General features: G+C 40.9%; 2 protein-coding genes across 2 annotated transcripts in view; both read left to right on the forward strand.

Annotated features, from left to right (window-relative positions):
* Nucleotides 1-8586, forward strand: part of LOC118113681 (serine/threonine-protein kinase 36) — a 92638-nt gene extending 84052 nt beyond the window's left edge. The window contains 14 exon segments of the mRNA XM_047340831.1: nt 3646-3776; nt 3871-4149; nt 5414-5437; nt 5657-5700; nt 5732-5919; nt 6006-6187; nt 6276-6381; nt 6528-6657; nt 6749-6924; nt 7015-7106; nt 7218-7281; nt 7391-7501; nt 7791-7845; nt 7949-8586. Of these exon segments, the coding sequence (XP_047196787.1) occupies nt 3646-3776; nt 3871-4149; nt 5414-5437; nt 5657-5700; nt 5732-5919; nt 6006-6187; nt 6276-6381; nt 6528-6657; nt 6749-6924; nt 7015-7106; nt 7218-7281; nt 7391-7501; nt 7791-7845; nt 7949-8586 (2220 nt within the window).
* A 13036-nt stretch (nt 8587-21622) lies between these two features.
* Nucleotides 21623-26302, forward strand: LOC118113427 (lymphocyte antigen 75-like). The gene is made up of 5 exons (XM_035163125.2): nt 21623-21700; nt 21803-22177; nt 22290-22646; nt 22833-22930; nt 23917-26302. Exons 1-5 carry the CDS (start codon nt 21664-21666, stop codon nt 24031-24033), a joined length of 984 nt encoding a protein of 327 aa, XP_035019016.1. The 5' UTR covers nt 21623-21663; the 3' UTR covers nt 24034-26302.
* Nucleotides 26303-26506: the final 204 nt, after the last annotated feature.

Raw genomic sequence — 26506 nt, forward strand, 5'->3', positions numbered from 1 at the left:
CCTAATGTGGTCTCGGTGATTGTATCCTCAATGGGTCTTGGGTGTGTTCACACCTGTACTTAGGTGTCCATCTATGATCAGATCACTAGAGATTGATGTTAGCTCCAGGTGTGAAAAGCACCAACTGCTCATTCGCGGATTCTCCCCTGGACATTGTGATATTGCCTCTTCCACATTGTCTCTCTCCTCTTCTCCAAACAAAGAAACTCTCTTCAAAAGACACATCTCTGCTCCTAAAATGCTGCTATTGCTGACTTTAGGTATGAATTGGGACAGCATTTGACATCACACGAGTCTTGATGGTGAGCAGGGTTGTAGTGTCACTTATCTGTCTTTGTTTCTCACTTTTACAAAAACAGGAAATTTCCTCCCTCTGCTGTTGGATCTTATTTTCAAAAAAAATTGTTTCAAAATCACATTAGCATGTATTAAAAAGTAAAATATTCATTCTCTCCCTAGTTCTAACCCCTTCTAAAGTGACCCTGTCACGTTTTGCACTTTATGTCTCAGGTAAAATTTCAGAAAAAAGTAAGTACTATTTTTGTGACTCAGACTCAATCTCTGTCATTTACAAAATGACTCAGATACATAATTAAATTCTTTGTATAAAGCCCCTTAAGTAGCAATTATAACTTCTCTTCTTGGTTTAGTTCATTATTTTCTTCCTGGCTGATCCTTTCGAGGTCCATCAGACTGGATGGGAAGTCTCTGTGATCAGGTCTCCCCCCAGATGTTCTATGGGGATTGAGGGATGGTATTTCCCTACCCAGGTGTTGAGCAGTGCTTTGTGTTTGCCAGCCAGTGTTAAGAATTCTGTCCAGATGGTTTAATTTTTGTCTCATCAGACCCGAGAGAGTTTTTCCTAACGGCCTCGGAGTCAAATGCCGTTTGAGAAACGACATATGGCAGCTTGCCGGGAGTTTGCCAAACCTTACAGCTGTGGTTGATGCTGAGATGGATGTTCTCCCATCTCTGCAGAGGATTGCTGAAGCTCTATTAAAAGTGACTGTTGTGTTCTTGGTCACCTCCATGAACAAAGGCTTTCTTTCCCAGTTACTCATTTTGGTTGGACGGACAACTCTGCAAAGAGTCCTGATGGTTTCAAACTACTTCACAGATACTGAGGCAGCTCCTGGACAAAATGAAAGCTTGAAAAAAAATGTTTTATAACATGTGCCCTTTATCTCAGTTGTCTGCAGAGAATTCCTTGGAGTCAATAGATTGGTTTAAGCCCTGGCATACACTGTGAACTGTGGAACCTTGTATACTCATGTACAGGGGTGCACAACAGGGTAGGCATAGCAGGCATTGTATATGTCCACAGCAACAACAATTTATCCATTTGTATGCACAGTATGTACTTTGTTTATAATTTTGATAATAAAAGAATTGTGTGAAGATTGGGATGATGGTATCATGTGTTTCATTGGAGTGGCAGGGGGAATCGGTTTTGTTCAGTCAAGGGCCCCCAGCCCCCTTTTCCCTGGGGCCACTAAATCCACTTGAAATGCTCTCGCTGGACTCCTAGTGTAGACACATCAAGGATAATTAAAGCAAACAGTCCACGGCAAAGAGTCTGATCCTTAAGTCAATGAGAGATTTTATGTTTTATTTGATATGTAATTTATTGAGATATGAATAAGTAAAAAATTTACTTTTGGTTTTCTGAGCAATTATAGAGATGAAAAAATAAAACCTTTCCTGCATTGACCCTATCAAAAACTTTCAATACACACAAAATGTATTCTTAAATATTGCTTGTACACAATGAATCAATGGACAGTTTTTAAGAAGACTCGACTCCTGCTCTTGGACCCATTGTGCTTTTCTAAACATGATGAAAAACGAAAGCTTTACTGTATGGGAGCACTCATGTTCATGGGTTTGAGACCTCAGCCTGAGAAAACCACTGATCACTGGAAATAGCCAGGGGTCGTTTGGATCTCATTATAAAGAAACAAGAGTCATCTTCACTCAGCCAGCACGGAAGCCCACTGAATCATATCATTTCTGTGATTTCTAATCAGCATTATTACTATGAAAGCTTTTCTGGCACAGATTATTCTCCAAGGCTGAACCCTCCTTTAAACCCTCCAGTGAAGACATACATCAGTATTGGCGGCAAAATGCTCCATGTTGGAGCCGTGGACAGGTAATTAGTGGCTTTGCCTCTTTTTGTAACACAGGCCACTTGGAAGCGGAGCATTCGGCCTCTGTATAAGTAATGACCAAAAAGCGAGTTTGTATGAATTGTAATTAATCTTTGATGGAATCAATTGCAAACCATTTATGAAGGTTAAAAAAACCCATGGACTGATGTTTATGAGTGGGACATTTGGTGCAGATCCCAATAAAAATGTGCATCTATTGAGTTTAAATGTGGTTTCATCAGGGGCCTGTTGGGGAGGTATTTGCTCTACTGAGAGACATTCTAGTTTGGGCCTACATCCGTCCCTACATGCTTACGAGAAGTGTAAATTAACCTTTTGGATGGAAAAAGAAAATGATAGCATGCTGATTCAAAACAATAGTTTTATTGTCTGCTCAACATTGATGTATAATGGTTATTTTGTGAGTAGATGTCAGTGCAGTGGAGCTGGAGACTCAAACAGGATGATAGCAGCAAGTTAGACAATTATACTAATTATTATATTAATGAATGTTTCATCTAGTTTTCAGGTTGTTTTGAACAAAGCGTATTTTATTGACTGAACGAAGTCAGCCGCATGCTTTGTTTTCAGTTGCCAGGGAAGCAGCAGCGGTTGCTAGGGCTAGTGACCCTTGCTTTGGGGCTGTCCACAGGAAAGCCAGCCTCCGAATTTAGTTTTTCGTTGTAAATAAATATGTAAAAAAATAAAATAAAATAAAAAAGCGATTGAAGTCTCTATGCATACAAAGTTTGACTATATACCTGCGTTTAGTCAAACTCTGAAGAGTGTTTTATTTTTATTTTTTTAAATTGTGGCAGCGGCAGCTCGTAGAGGCACTTCCGGTCGCAACAAAAACTGCCACTGATTTGTAAAGGCAGCTGCCGCAATTTGAGGCAGCTGTCAGTTGCCACAGCAGATCCCGTCCTAAGAGAAACATTTGGGCCAAATGCAACTTATGATAGTAAATAAAATAAAATATACAATTGTAAACTCAAATTTTGTGAGTCTCTCTTTGCCGTCTTGTAACACAAAAACACTGAATACATTTATTCAGCCTAGAGAGAATAAATATAAATTGAGAGTGTGAGTTACTTTACTACAAACTTTGTCCCTTTGTAGTACTTCCATCTTCTTTGGTACAGTTGTAGCCAATAAATTCCTACATGAGCAGTGGCATCTCTGTGCATTTCTGTGCATCATTGCCATCATGGGGATATTCACCGTCTTATGTAGAATTTAAGGTGTCAGTCACACTGTAGCTCATGTTTCAACAGTAGCTGATACTGGGAATACAGTCTTTCGATTCTTATCTATCCATAGACACCAAGATCATATCATTCTTTTTTAATCTTATGTAAAGTGTCTGAGCATTGTTAAAAGCGCTATACAAATAAAATTAGTAGTAGCATTATTATTTTTTGTTAATATTATTATTATTACTAGACTTAACATAGTTTCCACATTAACCTTTTGTTCCCCCTTCCTTCCTTCTCAGGTGCGTGAGATCGCCTGCCAGCTGGTCTCAGCTCTGTATTATTTACACTCCCATCGCATTCTTCATCGTGACATGAAACCACAAAACATACTCTTGGGGAAAGGTGGGGTGGTGAAACTGTGTGACTTTGGGTAGGGATAGTACATTTATTATTTTTTGAGGCAAAGGTAGCTGTATTAACTCTTTCCACACAGGATAACAATATGTGTTGCAATCTTCCTGTAGGTTTGCCAGGTTCATGAGCACCTCCACCTTGGTGCTGACTTCTATCAAAGGAACGCCGCTGTACATGTCTCCTGAGCTGGTGGATGAGAAGCCATATGACCACACGTCTGACCTCTGGTCTTTAGGCTGCATCCTCTATGAGCTCCACACAGGCACACCACCGTTCTACAGCAACTCCCTCTTCCACCTGGTGCAACTTATCGTGAGAGATCAAGTAAAATGGCCAGACACGATGAGCGAGCCCTGCACAGTAGGGTAACGCTACATTTTAACAATGTTGTACCATGTGTGGATTAAATCCAACAGCTTCACTGTACGAGAATGTGATTTCCAAAAGAGCAAGCTGATTTAAAGGGGACATAGCATGCCCATTTTACCACAAGTTGATATGGTTCCTTGGGGTCTTAATGAAATGTCTGTAACATACTTTGGTCAAAATACCATAAAGATCATATAAAACAGCACCCTTTTTACCCTGTATAAAACAGCCCTCCACCGAGTGACCTGTTTTGACTGCCTGTTCCTTTAAATGCTAATGAGCCAGCTCCCCCCCCCTCTCCCCATGATTTTAAACGATATAAATTACATATTTTATATGATATAAATTATCAAATATGCATCCCATACTTTGTATTCCCTGTTGTCCTGGAGTTTTAATTTTCCCAATCACATAATTAAATGTCCCCTCTGCCCCTCCACTACAAGCACACAAGCAGACAGACAGAGAGAGAAAGAGAGGTGGGGGGCTATGAAGACCATCATTTACCCCCAACCCGACGACATTCAACGGGTACAACAACAAGCGGAGAAAGCAGAATCGCGGGCTGACCTTATATATACAGTCTATGGGGCTGACCAGCGGAGAAATGCTCGTCCTGTGTGAACAGCCAGGCGGCTGCGTGCTGGAGAACGGCGCTGCGCTGCCTCGCAGCGGCACTTCCGCCCGTGTACCCCGGCGGAACTACTGTAACCCGGCGTAACTACTGTAACCCGGCGGAACTACTGTAACCCGGCGTAACTACTGTAACCCGGCATACAGTAGAGCTGAACACTGCGGAAGTCTTCCACACAGCTGGCAGTGTGGAAGACAGCAGGAAGGCAGCGCAGCGCCTGCAGCGCAGCCGCCTGGCTGTTCACACGGACGAGATTTTCTCCGCGCTGGTCAGCCCCATAGACTGTATATATAAGGTCAGCCCGCGATTCTGCTTTCTCCGCTTGTTGTTGTACCCGTGAATGTCGGGTTCGGGTGCAGTAGCGTGAACACTGCGAAGTCTTCCACACTGCTGTGCGCTGTGTGGGCTGACACAAATTCCAGCTCACGCACGGGAGAGCAAGCGGTCGCTCCCGAGCAGCTGCTGCAGCCTCCCAGTCCCAACGATCCAGACAAATGCCACATGTGAGTGAATCGCGGCTGACCAGCGGAGAAATGCTCGTCCCGTGTGAACAGCCCGGCTGCGTGCTTGGGAACGGCGCTGCGCTGCCTCCGGTGTAAACACGAAGTAACGAGTGTGGGGACGGTGGGGGACGGTGGGGGTGGGCCAAGACCATGTAGGAGACTTCCAGTCTTGTTACGACACAATACCCAGGAAGCGCAATCGAGTCGCCAAGCATGACGTTTCTGACTTAGAGGAACTATAACAAAACGCGCAAGTGTTTTTCCCAGAGTTTTTGGGTTGGTAGACATGCCAGATACCCACATTAACCTGTAGAAGCACTAACAAAGTGGAATTTGCATGCTATGTCCCCTTTAAGATTTTAAGAGATTGTGAAATAAAAAATTTCCAAGAATGCATCATTCTAATCTACCTTTTTCAGCTAATTCTGATGTCTGTTTTATCCCCATTTTGATGTGTTGGTAAAGTGTTGGCAGAAACAAATCTTTTCAGCCCTCTGACCGTCCCACCCAGCCCTGACATGATGGCGCTTAAACTTCAGCAAGCGGCAGCGAAGACTGTACCGACTTCTGGACGTAATGGATTACTGCGAAATGACTGGGAGCAGAGGGACAACAGTGGCCGAGAGAAACCAGTAGATTGTGCTAAAGCTGAAGTGAGAAGGCAGTTCATTTTCCTTCATTGAATTAGTCCCATTGAAATCCATGGAGGAGCTATAAACTGTTCTGTGTACATTACTAGGTTAAAAAGCATGGACTGGGAAATAAAAGGGTCGACTCTGCAAAAGCAACAAAGCTCCGCAGAGCCACGCCCCACCCCAGTGATGATTCTGTAACCTCAGGTGATTCTGTCAGAGCTAAATCCGAAACTGCCAATCAAGTCCTCAACCCAAAGACTCAAGCCTGCGTGAGGTCAAAACCCAGGTATTTATGGAAGTTAGAAATAAAGATACAATATATAACCAGAGCAGGCTTAAGTGTGTGTTCACCGTTATGGGTATTTCCTCTGCAGGGGTCAGATCAGCATCGACTACGAAAAGGAATTTCTGTCTGTGAAGGTCGGCCCACGACTGCTGAGTAGACGCAATGACAACAAACAGACCAGTCATAACCCGCAGGTCAGTGTTGGTGTTTTTTTTCCTGGTGATATAAAGACATTTCGTATTTAGTGTCTTGTTCCATTATATATGTATATATTCTCTTGCACTAGCAAATGTCCCCTTGTAACAAATAAAGTGTTTGCTGTCTTGTCTCGCCCTTTCAGAATGTTGACAGTGTGGAGTACTGGGAAAAACTGGCCCAAGAGTCAGATCAGAGCAAACAGCAGGGAGAGCAGTTTAAATACAATACCATTATACCTCAACTTAAAGCCAAGATTCAGTTTTTTTTTTCTGGTAATTAGGTAAAATTTTCAACTGTGCATAAATCAACACTTCCTCAGGGAGGATTTTAAATGTAATCTCTTCTTTATTATTGTTTGGTTAGTTAACAGGTGGGCTGTTGAAGAAGCATGGCAGATTCACCAACCGCTGAAGGTCTTACGCAACCTGCTACAGACCCCTGACCTTAAGAAGTCCAACTACATTGGCCAGGAACTGGGACTACCCCATGTCCTCTTGGACGTTGTCCACGTTACTGTAGAAAACTCAGACTACGTCCCGGTTAGATATATATCACTTACTCATTAATGCATGGTCAGGTATCAGTCAACAATATTCCTGACCTTTCTGGTATGTGTCTTTCCTGCTCAGCGACCGTGGAGTGTGTCAGCACTTGGAGAAACTATTGCAGTCGTCATGATCTACTGGAATAAACATCCCGACTGGATAGAAGAAGATCACAGGTTTGTTTTGGTCTTCACTGAAGCTATTTCTGTTCATGTGTTGAATACTGTTTGTATCATACATCACAGTCCCTCATCTAATGCAGCTCATCAACTGTTCTCTTACTCTAGACTGGAAGAGTTCACCAAGCCCTTTCTCGCAGTTCTTAGTCAACCAGACTTCTTTCCTTAGTCAGTAAGTACCCACTCAAGTTAGTCCAAAGCAGCTGTCAACCATGTTCACATATCATTTACTATGACTCTCGCCAGTTGTCTGATAAACTGTAACCGTTTCTCTTTTTTAGCCTTTGGCTGCGTCTGTTTTGTGTCTGTTTACACAACATAACGTCGATGTCAAAGCTGATGTGAACAGTCTAACCTCCCTACTGCAAAACCTGCTTTTGGACTCATATGAGGTCAGTGTTGGGATGTAGCAAAGTACATTTACATTACTTCAGTACATTTTACATGTGTCTGTACTTGGGTAGATTTGATTTCAGGGACTATTTTAATCCACCACATATATCAGCAAACATCTGTACTCTACTGCATTTTCACAATATGATGTGTTACATGTTCATATTGTTTTATATACTTTTAAGAGTAATAAATAGCAAGAGGGGATTTGTTGCACTGATCCAGTCAAAGCAGACAATTAGACCCCGCCTCCAGCAGCAGCATCACTGGTGAAGAAGAAACCCCTGAAACGGCACTTCACTAGCAAAGACAACAGCAGTCACAGACTTCTGTTCGGCAAATGGTAAATATATTCTTCATATGAGGTCCAACCAATTAGAACAACAGACTGTACATTAAGATGGTTACATACGTGATACATTTTTGTTGTTTTCTCTTTCCCTCAGGGCTGTTTTCCTTTCTGTCCACTGCTTTCTTCCTCTTCACTGAGGATCCACACTCGTGCATCCCTCTGTTTTCTGAGAGTGGATCGAAATGCGTATACACTCTTGGTCGGCTGCTGGGCACTGACTGGTAAATTAGTTAGTCTACTGTTTCATGTAAATGTTCGAGCTGCACAGCCACTGTGCTGTGCAGTAGCCACTGTCGGCTGTTTGATGTGACAACTTGTCAGGGTGTTTATTTTTTTTTCATGCTTTGGCAGGTTATTCAAACTCTTCCTCCTCTGCTGTTGGAGCTGCCTCTCTCCCTGCTGAGCCGTTTGCTCCTGTGTGACCCCGAACGCTCCGTCCCCCGCCTCAGAAAAGCTGCCTGTGGTCTGTTCTCACCACCCAGGGACCAACAGCTGACTGCCTCCAAACACCAAACTCTGCTAACCAGAACTGCCAGCTCTCTGCTCTTTGACTTGTTGCAGCAGGATGAGCTGTGGGACTCTGCAGTGGAGCTCTTAACTCTATTGTCCCAAGTAGCCCGTTGTTCCGCTCGGCCTGCCAGCCTTCAGCTTCACCTGGACGCCTCGGTGCTGCACCAGGCGCTGGCTCACCCTCATGACGGCGTCAGGGCCACCACCTGTCGCCACCTGTAGGGTCCACAGTCCAAGCAGGAGGAGGAGGAGGGACAACACAACAAGGGTTAGTTAAATCAGTACCCAAACGCTCACAGCCAACAGCCGGGGGAAGCAGGGACAACACAAGGGTTAAGGCTTGAAGAACTTCTCAGGACTGGTAGTACAGTGTGGTCTGATTGCAATCAATTTAATGTAATTTCTTAAAAGTGACCCACATAGAGGAATCTAAATTCGTGATGACTGTAACATGCTTTTTTGTTTGGTAAACTTATCGATTTCTCTGCAGCCATCGTGTCTCGAATGAACACGCAGCTGATGGCTGAGTTATTATGATTGTAGAGCTGAGCAGTATTGTTCATTTATTTTTAATGAGTTTTTCAATTATGCAAACAATAATACCCATTAGAAGTTATTTAAGAGAACCGGCTGTGGAGCGGGCCTGCGCTGTACAACTTCAGCCCTCAGCTGCAACACCCACTCTTGGGCTGCACTGTCAGACAAGGAGTCTTAACTCAAAGAAAAGAAAGGGTTCATGTGTGGATAAAGCAAAGATCTGCTATTAGCATAACATTTTCTTTGTTGTTATTAAAAGAAAAAAAATTCAATTTTTTTTTGCAGGAATGCAACCAAAGCAAAGCTGTGGGTTTGTGGATGTGTATGTGTGCTTGTGTCACTTGATTCCTGACAGGCACATTAATCACTGACTGTGGGCAGACACAGATCAATGTGGAAAGGTTTGCGTCCAGCGCCTGCTGGGAACATTCCTCAGTCAGAGTGTTGGAGTGACAGGCTGTGAATCAGGGTTTGTTTGTCAGATCAGTGGCAGCTTTAGCGGCTGTTGACGGCGGCTCATGTCATAAACATGTGAAAGCTGGGGGGGGTTGACTTTTAATGTTGCTGCTGCAATGGCGGCTGCAGCGATGGTACCCAGGCTGGTAAGTTCAACTGCACATCAATGATATTCTTTACACTGCTCTGTGGGCTAAGATGATTAATATAAATACACACACATCCAGCTGAATGTTGCAGCCTTTCAACTACACAGGTGAGGAAAGAAATAGCAATGAGAGGCATCGAAGGGGCAATGTGATTTATACCATATGATGACAAATGATTGGCTAATCTAAATAAACTGTAGATTGTGTCTCTAATCTTGATGGGTGCAAATGTTAATGCATTATTTTACAATATGACCTTAATTGTCTGTACAATTATAAATTATTTTTTTCAATCTATATAAGCCTAAGGTTGTGTCTATAGTGCTAAAAGATGGTGCGATGGCTGGCAAAAAAGATCTTTGAACCACGAAGTCTTAATAGTCACTTCTTCATTTAATAAATTACATGATGGGGACTTTTTTTTTTTACTGCTGCAAGCTGTAGATTGTCTCTATTATTCGTTGTGATATCTTAGAAAATGTGTTTTTGTTGACCTTTGAACTTTGATAAATCCACTCGAAAATCATCTGGAGGTAATATTCCCACCAAGTTGGGTGAGAATATGTCGCTGCATTGTTAAGTTATTGTGTTCACACACACACACACACACAGGTGAAATACAAATATCAAGAGAATTTCATGATATTTCATATAAAACAGGGACTGCGCTGGATACATGATGATCATCTTTTTTGGACCCTGCATTTCAGTGATTTGGTTGAAGTTTGTCATGGTGTGGTGAGAAGGTTGACCCAAATGCAAGAGTGAGGCAGATCCCAGCAGAAAAATAAAAAAATTATTGAAAAAATAAAAACAAAATGAGGGGCAGACACTGCACAAACAGACAAACATGTGAAAATCAAACAGTTCAGGGAAAACCAAAGCAGGATCAGGCAGAGACAATGATGCCGCTGACGACTTGTCAACAACTGAACTGAGGAGTTGACTTAAATACAAACTTAACCAACAACAAACAGATGACACAGGACAAGCAGGTCAAACACATAGAGGGGGGAAAACAATCAAAACTGGAGGGAGACACACAAAGGCAGGAAGTAAAGTGAACTGAGACACATGAGGAAGAACAGAACTGCAAAATAAAAAAAACCAATGAGTTCTATTGAACATGATTAACACAGTATCAAAATTCACAAAAATATGAAAAACAACACGCTACAGTTAACATGTTAAATATTTCATATAAGGCCGCTGCTGTCATACAGTAAACATGTATTTGTGTTGAATTTCTTTAAAAAAAAAGCTGCAGTCTTAAAATAGACTTAAGATTTGATCCACAACCTGGTTAACTGATCTGTATTTTTTATCCACCATGTCTGATAACCAAAACAAAAAGTCATGTAAATTAGATAAACTATATCGTCTATTAAAACACAGTATAGCTGATCACAGAGAGGGGAAAAGCTGAGGGTTAACAGCTGGGTACCACCACAGCAAAGCATCTTGGGAATGACATTTAGAGCCACAATTAAATCACGATGCTATTTCTTCCTCGTTCAGCAGTCTGACAACAGACAGAAATGCAAATGAGAACAACTATATTGTGAATTCTCTTCAGACATGCTCTTGATGACCAGAGAAGCCACGAGGCATGGAGGGATTAAAAGGCTGATGCTTGTTAGAGAACTTTCAGCCAGGAAGTCTTTATGCAAATGAATGACACAGAGGACTGAGTTTGTGCGCACCACATAAAGGTGCGTCGAAACAGAAATTAAATGGTATCTCTCCACACTGCGCTGCATTTTGATTCAAGTTCAACATTCTGCCAATGTGTGATTGAAATGAAACACACTGATGGTATAGTTTCAAATGTTAAAATGTGTTATTTTTAATAACGCATGTCATGATTCTGCCGTCGTTGCTCTGAACGTTTTATGTATGAAAAACTATTTTGGTTCTGTTTCATGGACTCTTTGCTTTATTGAATTTTACCTGGGTTTCCTTGTGTTTAGGTTAGTTTTCAGTTGTTTACGCTGAATTCTCCGCTTCCTGTTTTATTTTGAAATTGTGCTCCTTGTGTGTCTGCAGGATAACTTCCTGTCCTTGTCCTGTTTCCCGCCCTTGTGATAGTCTGCACCTGTTCCTCATGTGTTTCACCTGTGTTCAATCATCCTGCCTCCCTGTGTATATAAGTCTCTGTGCTTCCCTTTGTCTGTTTGTTGTCTTTCACTGTCATGTTTCCTGTGTCATCTTGTTCCCAGTATTTCTATATTTTTTCAGTCTTATTTTGTTTCTTTTAACCTATAGTTTGTGGACCGTGCTTGCTTTTGCATCCTGTTCTTGTTTGAGTGTTATTTTTGCCTTATTAAAAGGACACCTTCTGTTATTTTACTGGCTCCTGTGTTTGGGTCCTGCTTTCCCCAATTCCTTACAATGCTGGCAGGAGGGCCCGAGAACTTAGCTCCTCCAGACTATTCAAAAACTGATATAATGCTAATGTCAACTGATGATTATGTCCAGTCATTGTCATCTGTTAAATATATAAACTGGTGAAAATCAGGAGTGATGGCTGAAGTCTCTCTAAACACTGTCCGTGATGCCAACAGCTTTTTAAGACGGATGAATATTTAACCTTTGAAACATGTAGGAATAATCCTTCACTCCTTTACCCCCAATACTAAAACAGACTGACAATAAAAACTATACATACACTAATACACTTAATCTCTGTTTTAATCCTCTACTGCATGTTTAAAAAATATACCAAAAAAAGTCTTTCTCCAGTAATCTGTAAAATATCTCCTCGGTTTAAATGTGTTAATTCACTTTCAATTTGTATGAAGTGATTACTCTGTCAACATTTGATACTGATGATGAATGATTTTCACCGGAATCAGGCTGTAATTCTGAGATGCCGGATAAAGTCCATCTGGGTGGAAGTTTTCATTGTGAGAGGTTTTTATTTTTAGCTGTAGCGTGGGGTATTTTGGTGCTGGGTGTCTTCTCTGCCTGGGAGGTTCGCACTGATGAGCCATTTAGTAGAACAATGGGATACTTTCTCTCAGTTTGATGGGTCGGACACAAACGGGTCACTTACACTCCCGTCACTCATTTAAATGTCAATTACGCCAATTTGACAGCATAGCTGCTGTCACTTACTGCTGCTCTAATCACATACATGAAGTAATTCTGCTGCATGTGTTCACAACGCTCACACATGACTCGGATGGAGACACACACACAACCTGTGAAACCAAGCATTAGGCATGTGGAGGGTGAACATACAGGGCTTTGTCAGAGTCCACAGCTCACTCTGCAGGATTGGCAGATGGAGAAGGTGGCAACAAAAAGGTTTCTTTGCATAAATTAAGGAGCAGAGTCACTCGGGCTGCTCATAGGCATTTGTTTCTTCAAATGTAGATAATGAATCTAATCACTGGTTGGCACTTTGCTGTGTACAGCACATGCACTTTAGTCAATCCTTTGATACATTTCATTTTGCCCGGATTACATTTCCCATTAACGTAGTGAGGATATGTTAATATTTTTTTTTGTATGTGGCAAGTTGCAAGTATTAACATATCAGAAAGATGTTCAGAGACAACGATGCATTTGCTTTCTACCAAAATATCTTGCAGAACAATATTTATTTTTATTAGGACAGCATAGCTCTTATAAATCATACTTTGATATTACATTATGTGAGGAATGCTTGAATGTGGAGCTAATGTACTATATGGTGGTTCATCTATGACTATAAATCATATTTAATGAGCTGATCATATATTTTTATGTGTAAATTCTTCCTCTGGAATAAGAGCCTTGGTTTTGGAAGTGGCACTTGTGGATAGCAAGATGCATTTGTAATTGTCCGTATTCTCAGATCGTGTTATATATTTTACAATCTTGATTTATTGACATATTGAGAATTCACATTTCTCACCAGTTCTCTTTATGCAGACAAACACTTAATATGTCCACAGTTTTAACAAACTGCTCATTTAAAAAAATTCTGGTTAAATTATGTACTTACACAAAAAACATGGCAGGATATTTATATTAGGTATAAGTGTATTTTGTACATGTTGATCAGTTAGAGTTGGATGATGAAACGGACACCTACAGGAAATATAAGTGGCATACCATAAGGCATGATGAAACAATGATGTGAGCTTCTTTGTAGTCAGTGTATCTCTAAATTGTATTCAATGTATGTGTTTTTTATTTGCACACTGAGTCTAAATACATAGATAAATAATAATAAAATGGGCCTAGTAAAAAGGAAAATTATCCAACCATTATCCAAAGGCTAGACAATTGAGACCTACTTAGCAGAAGGAAAAACAAAAGCACAAAAAACCAAGCCAGTTCTATGGTCTTTCAAAACTTATCTGACAGCTCAGCACTGAATAAAGTCTTAAACCAAGAAGCTGAGAGGACAACTAAACTGTATTGGGGGATTACTCTGGGTTTTGCTGAAAGTGGAGCTCTAGTGCTATCACTCAGTGGTCCATATGGTCACAGTTAAAGCAAACACTGTATCCACACTAACACAGCATTTCACTATTCTCAAAAACCTATAGGTTTTCCTCCAACCTTTCCAGATTGGATTAATTAGAACAAAACAACAAGTGCTGTTTTTGTTATGCTGTAGTAATGTTGATTTAGTTAAATTAACTGATTTACAGGAACATTTATTTCAGTTCATTGTGGAAGTTAAGATTTGATTCCTTTTTATTCTGTTGTGTGTCTGGCAGTAACAGTTTAGTCTGCACACACATCCTGGACATATACTTGCCTCTGTACCTAGCCCAGGTTGTGTTTGATGGGCTACATATATGGTATGTGAGTCTTGTGTTTTTAATCTCTGTTGAAACACTGCAATGTCCCTCCCGGGATAAATAAAGTATCCCCCCATCCTTCCAACGCTATCAAATGTGCTCCCTGTACATTTTCTCTGCCCCCAAATGTGGTTTCCTGATGGTAGCAGGTCATGGTCAAGCATTTACAACATGCCGTCTCAGCAGCATGACTTTTGTTATGGCACACTGTTCATTTTAGACCACTAGGTAAACAGCTGACAACATTAATGTTGGTGATGCAACAATAGCAACACATATAGATAACACCTAATGCGCTACCATACATAAGACCAGAGCAAACAGGTCACCTATACGTGGGCTCTTTGGAGGATATAAGTGACATTTTTTACAGAAAACTTGTCAATTAAAAGCTGAGACTTGCAATTAAATGACTAAAAGCCAATTCTGTAATTTTGAATGCAAACTGCAATTTGATGGATAGTGTGAGTGTGGTATTTTATTGGAAATTGTTCTAAAAGCCATATGCTACATGCACTGACTTGTTCCTTGGTGGTAGCGTTCCTGCAAACCTTTTAAACCCTGTTTTTAGGACATCCTCTAATCTAAAGCACAGACGGGATAAAAAAACAACCTCCTCAGCAAAGAGGACATCATAATATACCAGGTCTCTACCTGATGAAGAATTTCTTTCAATGTTTTCCTTTTTTTCATGCAACACCATTTTGAACAGTCCGATTTCTTGAGCATAGATCGGCTGGATGTTAAGGATGAAATCGATGTTCACATAATACTGGAAATGTGCAATCCTTTTTTGCCGACAAAACACAGACCATCGCTCTCTCAGGCTCTGACACTTTGCACATTTGCAGGTTGGGAGACCCGTTGGGACTGGCTAGTGCAAATATGTGGCTTGCTGGTAAATTGTACAGTATTGGTGGTTCGGTTGTAAGCTAAGTAGTTCACCAACCATCCCTGAGAGCAGTCACCACCTCAGCCCTCTTTTTTGCTGTGTCAATTTGTGGAGGGCTTTGCAAGAGGGGGGAAGGTTCAGGAACTTTTCTGCAACTTTATTTTATTTCTTGACTGTAAAAGTCATCTGAAACCTTTTTTATAAGAAAATACAAGTTGTCTGACTTCGATGCATCTCTTTACCTCTTATAGCCCAGATGTGTCGTGAAATTTATAGGCGATGCTAATCGGTTACAGCATATGGAGGTCGCACAGAGCCTACCCATGCTGCCTCCAATAAACAAATATAAACCTTTTTTTGTAAAGGGCAAAGAAACAGATATAATGAATAAAAAGGTTCTTGCTGACGTTATCTGGTTTTCCCTGAGTTCTCAATGTTCACTTTTACCAGAGACCCTTCACATCACCAACACTTGTGGAGATATCAGTTTAATGAGTTTAACTATGAATGTTGTTCTATACATCCAAGATTCAGATGCTGCATTGTTGTAATAAAGGTAGATCATACAGGACTGTTTCCTCTCTGTCTTTATAGCAGCTCAACCTGGGGCTAATCTCTCTGCCTCTCTTCATCCCTCCACAACAAATATTTTTTGATTTCTCATTATTTTCTTTGTTTGAATCTAGATGATAGTCGAGGACCGTCACCAAGATCTACACACACAGACATTGCTATTTTCAGCTGCATCTTATTGATTCTGTTTGTTTAACATGCATGTGAGTCCTGCACATGATTACGCCTGGGGAGAAATGCACACAGATATATGGGGAGAAACAGAGCGAGAGACTATAGTACATATGTCCATTCATTTACAATCAGACGTGTAGCACAGAAGAAACACGCTGAGCCTTTATTTATGTCTAATTGGTGATATAGGCGTCTCCTGCAGATTAGATTTACAGTAATTAGCCTTCGCATGTGGAGTGAACGCAGCCAGCGTCTCCAAATTGCATTATTAAGCCTCCCTCATATCAACACTGGTAAACCACAACAAAAACACCAACATGCTCTCCTCACCAGCAACACTGCTCAGCATTATTAGGAGGCAGTGAAATCTCAAGCTACAGGTATACGGTGTGTTTGGGGATTGGAGTAGCTGGTGTAGAGGAAATAAAAGCTAGACAATGGCAGCAGGTCTACTACTAGTTTGAGCTGTTCTCTGTCATTTGAAGTGTAGTTGTAGAGATAAGCTCATGGCTATTGCAGCACAGGCCAGTAGCCCCCTGTCTGACTGCCTTATCTGCTACTGCTATAATAACCCAGCAACACCATCAGCCTGGACATCGATAAGGGTGTCAACATACATCTGTGTGTGTGTGTGTGTGAGTGAACTCCTAGAGAACAGTAGGAAATCTAACACACAGTCATCTTACATAGGTCTTGGAAACATTGCTTTTAAGTCTTGACAAATGCAGGGAACACGGAATGTGTGTGTCACATCTAGTGAAAATGGAATGGCCTTAATTACAATCAAGCTGCACATAGTTTATCAACAAATGTTGGATAATATCTTGTCTCATGATGTTAAAGAAAGTGAAATAACTATTCCTGGATCCAGAGAAAAATATTATCGGTTCCCTGATACACGAGTTTCGTGAAAAACTGTCCTGTAGCTTTTCCGGACAGGGCTGAGAACATAACCTTCTTGGTGGAGGTATATACATTATTTATTCCATTATCCTTCCAAAATCCAAAGCTGCAACTAGCCTAAATGATAAAATAGCATATCAAAATGTTTTATCATATCTTACTGTGCTGAAAAAACAGCCAGACCTGCTGTCCAAACTGGAGGCTATAGGTGTGATGTGCATATGATACCTTAGGCGTGAAACCATTAAATGGTGTGCCTTTGGGCATTCAATCAATTTGGTTATCAGAAAAACTATTGAATAAGTTTAATTGATTAAAGTTATCTCGGGGCACCACCCTTCAAAGGAAGGGAAAATATAGCCAATTTATTGATTAAGTCTCATGAAAGTACTGTCTACAAATTTGGAACTCTGATTAATAATTAAATTAATAACTATAACCAAAATTACCACATACACTACCGTTCAAAAGTTTGGGGTCACTTCGAAATTTCCTTATTTTTCAAAGAAAAGCACAGTTTTTTTCAATGAAGATAACATTAAATTAATCAGAAATACACTCTATACATTGTTAATGTGGTAAATGACTATTCTAGGTGGAAACGTCTGGTTTTTAATGAAATATCTACATAGGTGTATAGAGGCCCATTTCCAGCAACTATCACTCCAGTGGTCTAATGGTACATTGTGTTTGCTAATCGCCTTAGAAGACTAATGGATGATTAGAAAACCCTTGTGCAATGATGTTAGCACAGCTGAAAACTGTTTTGCTGGTGAGAGAAGCTATAAAGCCTTCCTTTGAGCTAGTTGAGTATCTGGAGCATCACATTTGTGGGTTCGATTATACTCTCAAAATGGCCAGAAAAGAGAACTTTCATGTGAAACTCACGAGTCTATTCTTGTTCTTAGAAATGAAGGCCATTCAATACGAGAAATTGCAAAGAAACTGAAAATTTCCTACAACGGTGTGTACTACTCCCTTCAGAGAACAGCACAAACGGGCTCTAACCAGAGTAGAAAGAGAAGTGGGAGGCCCCGGTGCACAACTCAGCAAGAAGACAAGTATATTAGAGTCTCTAGTTTGAGAAATAGACGCCTCACAGGTCCTCAACTGGCAGCTTCTTTAAATGGTGCCAGTGTCAACGTCTACAGTGAAGAGGTGACTCCAGGATGCTGGCCTTCTAGGCAGAGTGGCAAAGAAAGAGCCATATCTGAGACTGGCCAATAAAAAGAAAAGATTGATATGGGCAAAAGAACAGACATTGGACAGAGGAAGATTGGAAAAGTGTTATGGACAGACGAATCAAAGTTTGAGGTGTTTGGATCACACAGAAGAACATTTGTGAGACGCAGAACAGGTGAAAAGATGCTGGAAGAGTGCCTGACGCCATCTGTCAAGCATGGTGGAGGTAATGTGATGGTGTGGGGCTGCTTTGGTGCTGGTAAAGTGGGAGATTTGTACAAGGTAAAAGGGATTTTAAATAAGGAAGGCTATCACTCCATTTTGCGACGCCATGCCATACCCTGTGGACAGCGCTTGATTGGAGCCAATTTCCTCCTACAACAGGACAATGACCCAAAGCACACCTCCACATTATGCAAGAACTATTTAGGGAAGAAGCAGGCAGCTGGTATGCTGTCTGTAATGGAGTGGCCAGCGCAGTCACCAGATCTCAACCCCATTGAGCTGTTGTGGGAGCAGCTTGACCGTATGGTACGCAAGAAGTGCCCATCAAGCCAATCCAACTTGTGGGAGGGGCTTCAGGAAGCGTGGGGTGAAATTTCTACAGATTACCTCAACAAATTAACAGCTAGAATGCCAAAGGTCTGCAATGCTGCAATTGCAGCATTCTTTGACTAAAGCAAAGTTTGAAGAACAAAATTAATATTTCAAATAAAAATCATTATTTCTAACCATGTCAATGTCTTGACAATATATTTTCTATTCATTTTGCAACTCATTTGATAAATAAAAGTGTGAGTTTTCATGGAAAACACGAAATTGTCTGGGTGAACCCAAACTTTTGAACGGTAGTGTAGGTAGTTAGCAAAGTTGAAGGATATGAAGTTCTTGACAGTGTAGAGGTTGGCAAAATTCACACATTAATGAAGACATTTGTTAAGATAATATTAAAAGTTTAAAAACACAAACTACTAAAGGTGTACTTACTATATAAAGATGTGTGTGTCTGTGAGTAAGTGTGCTTTCAAAATGGCGGCTTGCCACTATGAAGACGAAAGATCCCCTGGAGTGTTTACACCATGTGGTTGAGGTCATATGTATGTGTTAAGTTTGGGGAGGTGTGTGTGTGTGTTGGTGTCAGGATGAACAAAGGAGCAAATTCTCATCTGTGGCATGAAATTAGGGAGGCCCAAGAGGAGGTCTCCCAAACCCAGGAGGAGATTGACCAAAGGCTGCAGGAGTGCGAAGCTTCAAGTTGATCAACCGAAAATGGAGGATACAGGGGACAGTCAGGGAAGTTTGGTCTCACCCGCGCTGAAGCCCCTGGGTACAGGACCAGGAGCTGACTTCATCACTGGGGTAAGCGGTGAAACTCCGAACCTGGTAGACCCGAATGACCGGCTGCGATCACAGCTGTGTGCATCTCAGGGTGAGAGGTAGCCCTGCTCCAGAAACTTCAAGATGCATAGCAGACTGTCACTCCGACCAATTCAGGCACAGTGACCCTGGACCACTATCGGGCGGCTTTGGAGTCATTGATGATCAAAATAACACTGTTCCAGATTAGTGATGTTGGCAGTTATTGTTTTTGAGTAGGCATCAAAATCAACAAGAGTACTCTCATAAAGCACGTTAAGGAATGGCGTCGTACTAGTATTGGATTTGTTGTTTGATTGTAGTTACTGTGCTAGTTCAAGTACAACTTTGGCATTTATTTAATCCCATAAACAATCTAATCACCTGGGCATTACAGTTCTAGCTGGACAAATTTGTTTTTCTCCTCCGTAATTAAAGTTATATTGTGTAAATGTAGTTTTGCAGCAAAGCATAAGTTGTCAGGATGGGGGAAGCAGTTGGACCCAGAGTTTTAAACAAAAGGTGTCCTTTTAATAGGTGAAAGTCTTTAACAGAAAAAACAACTAAAAGCACACAGGGGAAAACACTGGAGGCTTACACGAAGAGATGCAGAAAAAACTTCTGTCCTGTAAACTTGTTTTCTTTCTCTCCTTGTTCTTGAAGTGAAGCCGCAGGACTCCTCTGCACCTGAATGACCCTGCTGTGAAAGCAGACATTCTGAAATCAGCAAGTTTCCAAAGTCCACCCTGAAACACATTCATAGACCCAGGACAGATATAATACAGAGTTTGATGACATCAAATAACCCTGAGGGAGTTGAGTGAATACAAAGAACTCCTGCCAGAGAGGATTTACAATGCAAAGCAGCCAGAACACTGGAAAGAAGAGTTATCATGTTGACTCCTTTGACTTATTTTCTGATATCGAATATTTCTTCCAGGCATTGCTGCTGTTTTTGGTTGAGATCAGGAAACACAACATGCTGGGGCTGAGTTGGTGCTCGGGCCTAGAAGAACTGGATCTTAGACATGTGGTGCAAATTGTGTCTCCATGAACACATCCATGTTGTAAAGACGAACACTGGATACCTGAAGGCAGGCTTCAATATCCAGTGGGGTTACATTGTCAGAATGGTTGTTATAATGAAAATAATTTATAGATAATAGCAGTATAATAATAATGATAATACAAATAATACTATTTTTAATAATACTCATCATTTATTGTTGTTCTCTTTTCATATGATCTACATATTGGATGGAATTAGATGTTGTTTGCATCTTTGCCTTTTTGCATAAAGAAACAGAACACTGAGCATTGTCAGTAGAAGAGGAGGAGCTGGTGTTTGCACGAGAACTGGTTCACAACTTATGTGTGTGTGTGAGTATTTGTCTACACAACTGATTCAGCTGCATGTTTCCTAATGTAATGATGCTGGGATTGATATAATCATAAAATAATCTGGGATTTCAGTTTAAACACCGCAAAAAAAACTAAAAACATGGTATTTTAATTTTTTCGTTTTAAACGAAAACCTAATTGGAAAAATAATCGTCTTTCGGTTTTTGTGGTCAAGAAGGACTGGATCTGAGGCATGTGGTGCAAATTGTGTCTCCATGAACACATCCATGTTGTAAAGATGAACACTGGATACCTGAAGGCAGGCTTCAATATCCAGGGGGCTTACAGCCTGAGGATGTGCAATGAGTTAATTCAATTTAATTTGTTTAGCACCAAATCATGAAATAGATTATCTCAAGGCACTTTACTATGTAAAGTTGAGACCTTGTAAAATTATAGAGAAACCCAACAGTTCCCACAACGAGCAGCACTGACGACTGTGGAGAGAAAAAAAAATATATTTTATAATAATATTAATAATACTCTTCTTTTTCATCCTTATTTTCATCTGATCTACATATTGGATGGAATTAGAAGTGATCACAACATTAATAGATAAACATTTTAAACATCCCTGTCACAGAGGTATCATTGGATCCACGGTGTGAGCAAGACAAACAGACATTCATTCACTCACCACCTGCACAGGGGTGGAGGCAGAGACCGGTCTTGGGCAGATATGATCAGAACCATCTGCATAGTGAGATGCCTCCAGAGATAAACGAGAACAATTTTTGCATAAATAATTCAACAGAACACTGACTGTCAGTAGAAGAGGAGGAGCTGGTGTTACATTTCCATAAAGCTGCACTACAACTAGTTCAGTTTGGTGTTAGTGGTGAACACTGGCACAGACAGTCCACAGTGCAGCATCGTGATGGAAGGGATCTTCATTGGTGTCTTGTGTCTCTCAGGTCAGTGAATTTCACTGTTTGTATGATGTCTAACAGGAAATCTGAATATAGAGATTAATTTGAGTCCTCATACATAACAAAAATAACTGGTTTCATCCTCAGGGTGCCTCACCTTCTCCACCTGCCTCCCCCGTCACTACCACTTTGTGCCTGATGCAATGAATTGGACTGAAGCTCAGAGCTACTGCAAAGAGACGTACACAGACCTGGCCACTATTGAAAACACTGAAAAAATGAAGAAATTTAACGACACAGTTTCTGCCGCTGGTAACAGCTCTGAGGTTTGGATTGGCCTGTACAGTCATATTGACTGGAAGTGGTCAGATGGGTTCAACGGGAGTGGAGCTGAATATAGGAGGTGGGGTCCTCTTGACCCAAACAATTTTAAAGCCAATGAGCTCTGTGTGGGCCAGACAATGTATGCAACATTGTTTGATGTTGAATGCCATGAACAGCGTCCATTTGTCTGCTACAGAGGTAATGATGTGCTTTACATTGATCTTTACTATAAAACAATGTATAAGATATGATTTTACAAAACATTGTGTGATCTCAACAATCCCGCTTTTGTTCTCAAACTTAACTGCAGGAACATTAAACGATTCTGACTTTGTGCTCATGAATACATGCAAGAATTGGTCTGAGGCTCAGAGGCACTGCAGAGAACACTTCACAGATCTGGTCACTGTGAGGAACGACGCTGACAGAGACGAGTTAAAGAAGTGGATAAAATACCCTCTCGAATTGGCATGGATCGGTTTGTACAGAGATCCTCAGATTTACTGGTCCGACGGGTGTAACTACTCATTCAGCTCCTGGGATGAGGCTGTAAACGAACTTTGCTCAAGGAAAGTCCTATGTGGTGTTGCAGATTTGAAGAAGGGAGGAAAATGGAGGTTATTTTTCTGTGAAGAAAGAAAACCATTTGTCTGCTACAGCGTCCCAAGTGAGAATCTTTTTTGTATTTCTGAGTTACTTGCTTTTATATGAGAGTATTCTGACAGGCCTGATCAAACTGTCTTGTAGGCAACATGCAGCCCAGAGGTTCCTCACTCTGTGTTTTAAACCAAAGATCTGAGTAGTTCTATCACCACGTGTGTTTTGTTTCGCTCCTCGTTCTTTGTCTAAGCAGCAGTAAAGACGTTGGTGAAGGTGAAGGTGAGGTTGGAGCTACAGGACTCCTCTGTGGACCTGAATGACCCTGCTGTAAAAGAACAGATTCTGAAAGAGGCAAGTCTCCAAAATCCACCCTGAAACATTAACTCATTCATAGACCCTGGACAGATGTATTATAGAGTTTGACATCATCAAATAACCATGAAGGAGACGAGTGAATGTAAAAAAACTCCAGTCACAGATGTTCTACAATGCAAAGCAGCCACACCAATGGAAAGAGTTATAATCATGTTGAGTCCTGTGATTGTTTTTGACAGATTATTCGTCCAGGTATTGCTAATGTAGATCTGCAGTTTTTTATTTGAGACCAGGAAACATAAATCCTGATTTTGGCATGATTGCTATGTGACGATCACAAAATACAAACTTCCAGCAGACAAATATCTTGGTAGCTGAGCAGTTACAGCTCCTGCCACGAAAGAGCAGTGTCCATGTAAATATCATCTTTCCAATAAAGAACAAAAATTCCTCAAAAGAAAATGTTACTTTGGGACCTGATGCTGTTTGTGTCCAGAGCTGCAGGATTCAGACAAACAACAATTTTAATTCTAAATCTTCTCCTTTTAATTATTATATGAATTATTAGTGCTGTCATTAATAACATCTTTATATAAATAATTATCACTCTTATTGTTTTTATTATAACAACTAATGTGTCTGATCTGAAACCTGATGGTGCACAACTGTTCCTGGTCTCTCTCTCTCTCCTCTCTATCCCCCACTCCTCCAATCTCTCTCTCTTCTCGTCCCTCTTTTACACTCCCCTCTCCTTCTTGCCCACATTGAGTCTGGTTCTAGAGGTTTCTTCATGTTGATGAGGGAGTTTTTCTCCAGAGTGCTGCTCATTGTGGGAACTGTTGGGTTTCTCTATACATTTTAAAGTCTTGACTTTCTATGTAAAGTTCCTTGAGATGATGTATATTATGATATATATGCAATATAAAGAGAATTGAATTGACTAAAAACACATAACTCTTTGTCTTAGAGAGCAAAGGAATCTGTTAAAAGTATTTCAAATAGCTGCCATTTCTGTTTTTCAGCTCCAGGAAAGATTGGAGAAAGGACTGAGTGGCGTCACCTTGAAGTGGAAAGAAAAGGCTGATGGGAAAGTTTTCCACAAGGAGGAAAAAGGTTCCGACAAGAAAAAAAAAGACTGAGCTTTAATATTTGACTTCAACTTTTATTGTATGCTCTAATGTTTCCGGTCTGCACATATACACACCACTATCACTGTACGCAGTTAAACCATACCAATGAATGCTGTTGTAGAAAAACTAGCCTTTGTTTGCTTATATGCTTAAACTGTGCGTCTGTGTATAAAGAGCATCAGGAACTTAATGCTGCCCGGGAAGAATGTCTAATTAACAACAGACACAGTGAGAGTCTCCATCTGAAGGAAAATGTAATAAGTTGCTAGGCAGGTTAATAATGTTACAGCTGATTATGTCTTATACTAAGGGAATGACAAAGACCCAAAGCACAGGTCAAGCTCATGCAAAACAGATTACTGGCTGCAACTGTACGCTTTCACCAGACAGCACCATATATCCAGCATAAAGAGATGTAATGTATGCGCCCTTACTGGAATGATTGTTTTTTTGAACCTATATTAAGTGTGAAAATGTAATTATTTAAAAAAATGGAGATAGACATCGCCCGGATCTAATGGAGTCTGGAGACAGGAACTTCTAAATCGAGTAAGGCCTGAAACAGGCCTCCAAAATTCCAAGATTTATAATGGTGTCAAAGTTGGACCAACAACCACAACTTTAATACACCATTAGAATCAACCCCTGGCGTAACTGTAGGGGGAGACAAAGTCAACTTGGGAAAGTATGACACCATTCGGTTCGGGTCAAATCAGAAGTTTTGAACCAATCAGGAGGTGGAGAGATTCACCTCCTGATTGGTTGAACGGGCAACAGCAGAGACGAGGATGAGCATATAAGCAGAGGGTTTGAAGCTCAGTCTTCAGTTGGGTTCACGTCTTGTAGAAAAAAAAAACTCTACTGCATTGAACTCTGACCATCTCCAGTGAATTCTTTTGACCAACTATTGAGACTCCTGTAATAGCAAAGTATACGTGTTGGAAAGGAAGTCTTGGTCCAGTATTAGACTTTATCTCCAACAATGCATCCTGTAGAAGAGTCTGACCCTCATCATTAAAACTGTTATTTACACTTTACAAACAATTCCTTTTGTTTTCTTACTCGCAGGTTTGCAAAGGGGCAACAAATAACCACAGGTTTTTAAATGATTTCTGAATAATGTCTAAAGAATTAGACTCACATTTAAACCCAGAAATCCAACCAGCCAGGTAAGATTAGACCACGCCTCCTGCAGCAGTAGCACTTGTGGGGGAAGACGCATGTAAAATGGATTTTGGAAGAGGCCACCACTAAGACTCAGTCGTGAAATAAACCCCGTCCATGACTGCATTTCAAAGAGATATGACAGTGTGGACTAGCATTGTGTTAAACAATATACAGTAGACAGAGCAGAGAATGGGCTGCACTTTACCTTTAATACTTTAAGTGGATTTACTTAGTTTTACTGTCACCATAGTGCTTGTTCATTTTGGAAATTGTTGGGTTTCTCTGTTATATTCCAGGTCTGGTCCTTAATACGTAGAGTGCCTTGAGATAATGTATGTTGTGATTTGGCGCCATACAAAACACATAATAGAATTGAATGATGTACTGGACTGTATTAGACTGAAGAGATGTTTGTATTCTGCTCCCACATGTGTTGAAGAAACGATGAAACAGCTTCCAATAGTGTAGTGTGCTACAACACAGCAGCAGCAATGAACTCAGCTCCAACAGTGTCAACACAAACTGAATTCATGAAAGAGCTTAAACACAAAAATAACATGTTACTTTTTACTGCTATGGTGAAATAACGCATTGGATTTGTGATGTATACTGTATATAAATGACACAAACAGCAGCATGTACTGTACATGTAGTTCTCATAGTGTGTAAAAGTGTTGGCAGTGTTCAGGTTGCTGTGCCTTTCTACTGCAGTGATGGGACGTGACGTGGGTCGATCCACCTCCACCACACACTGAGATGCAGTAGCTGACAAAGCAATTAAGTTGAATTATATCCACGTTTAACAGACAGAGACAGTGCGCAGGGCAGAGGTGATACTGATGACGATTGGTTGCACAGTACTCTGCTGGTGGGGTTGTTTATTTCCATTAGTTGGCACTGTAGACCAGATTATTACAATGGCTTGTGAATAATAATAATAATGAACTAGAACAATGCAAACTAAAGTGTGTTAAAATACAGAATTAGTTAAAGGACTTAAGTGGAAATGGTTGGGTCAGTCCCTTTGGACCCTGGGGCCTCCACACCCCCCATATTGCTCATCTTTTTCCTTGTGTTACGTGCCAGGCAGTGGACATAGTGCTGTGTGTGTGTTGGTCTTTCCCTTCCTGCTGTCTCTGCTTCTCCCCCTGTTTTCTCTACAGGTGAGATGGGAGTGGTTCCTTCCTCCACTTTTAACAGCTTGTCCAACCAGCAGTGAGGGGGATCTACAAAAGGAGCACACCTCAGTCTCGTTCTCTTTTGTTCTCTCTGACGTCAGCCTGTGTGCAGCACCCTGAGCATCTTTGTATTGGTA

This window comes from Hippoglossus stenolepis, chromosome 8, assembly GCF_022539355.2.
Source record: "Hippoglossus stenolepis isolate QCI-W04-F060 chromosome 8, HSTE1.2, whole genome shotgun sequence".
Classification (NCBI taxonomy): Eukaryota; Metazoa; Chordata; class Actinopteri; order Pleuronectiformes; family Pleuronectidae; genus Hippoglossus; species Hippoglossus stenolepis.

Coding starts and splice junctions, on each gene's coding strand:
- LOC118113427 (XM_035163125.2), top strand. CDS start 21,664: ATGGAAGGGATCTTCATTGGTGTCTTGTGTCTCTCAG. Junction 21,701..21,802: donor TGGTGTCTTGTGTCTCTCAG/GTCAGTGAATTT, acceptor TTTCATCCTCAG/GGTGCCTCACCTTCTCCACC. Junction 22,647..22,832: donor TGTCTGCTACAGCGTCCCAA/GTGAGAATCTTT, acceptor TTGTCTAAGCAG/CAGTAAAGACGTTGGTGAAG.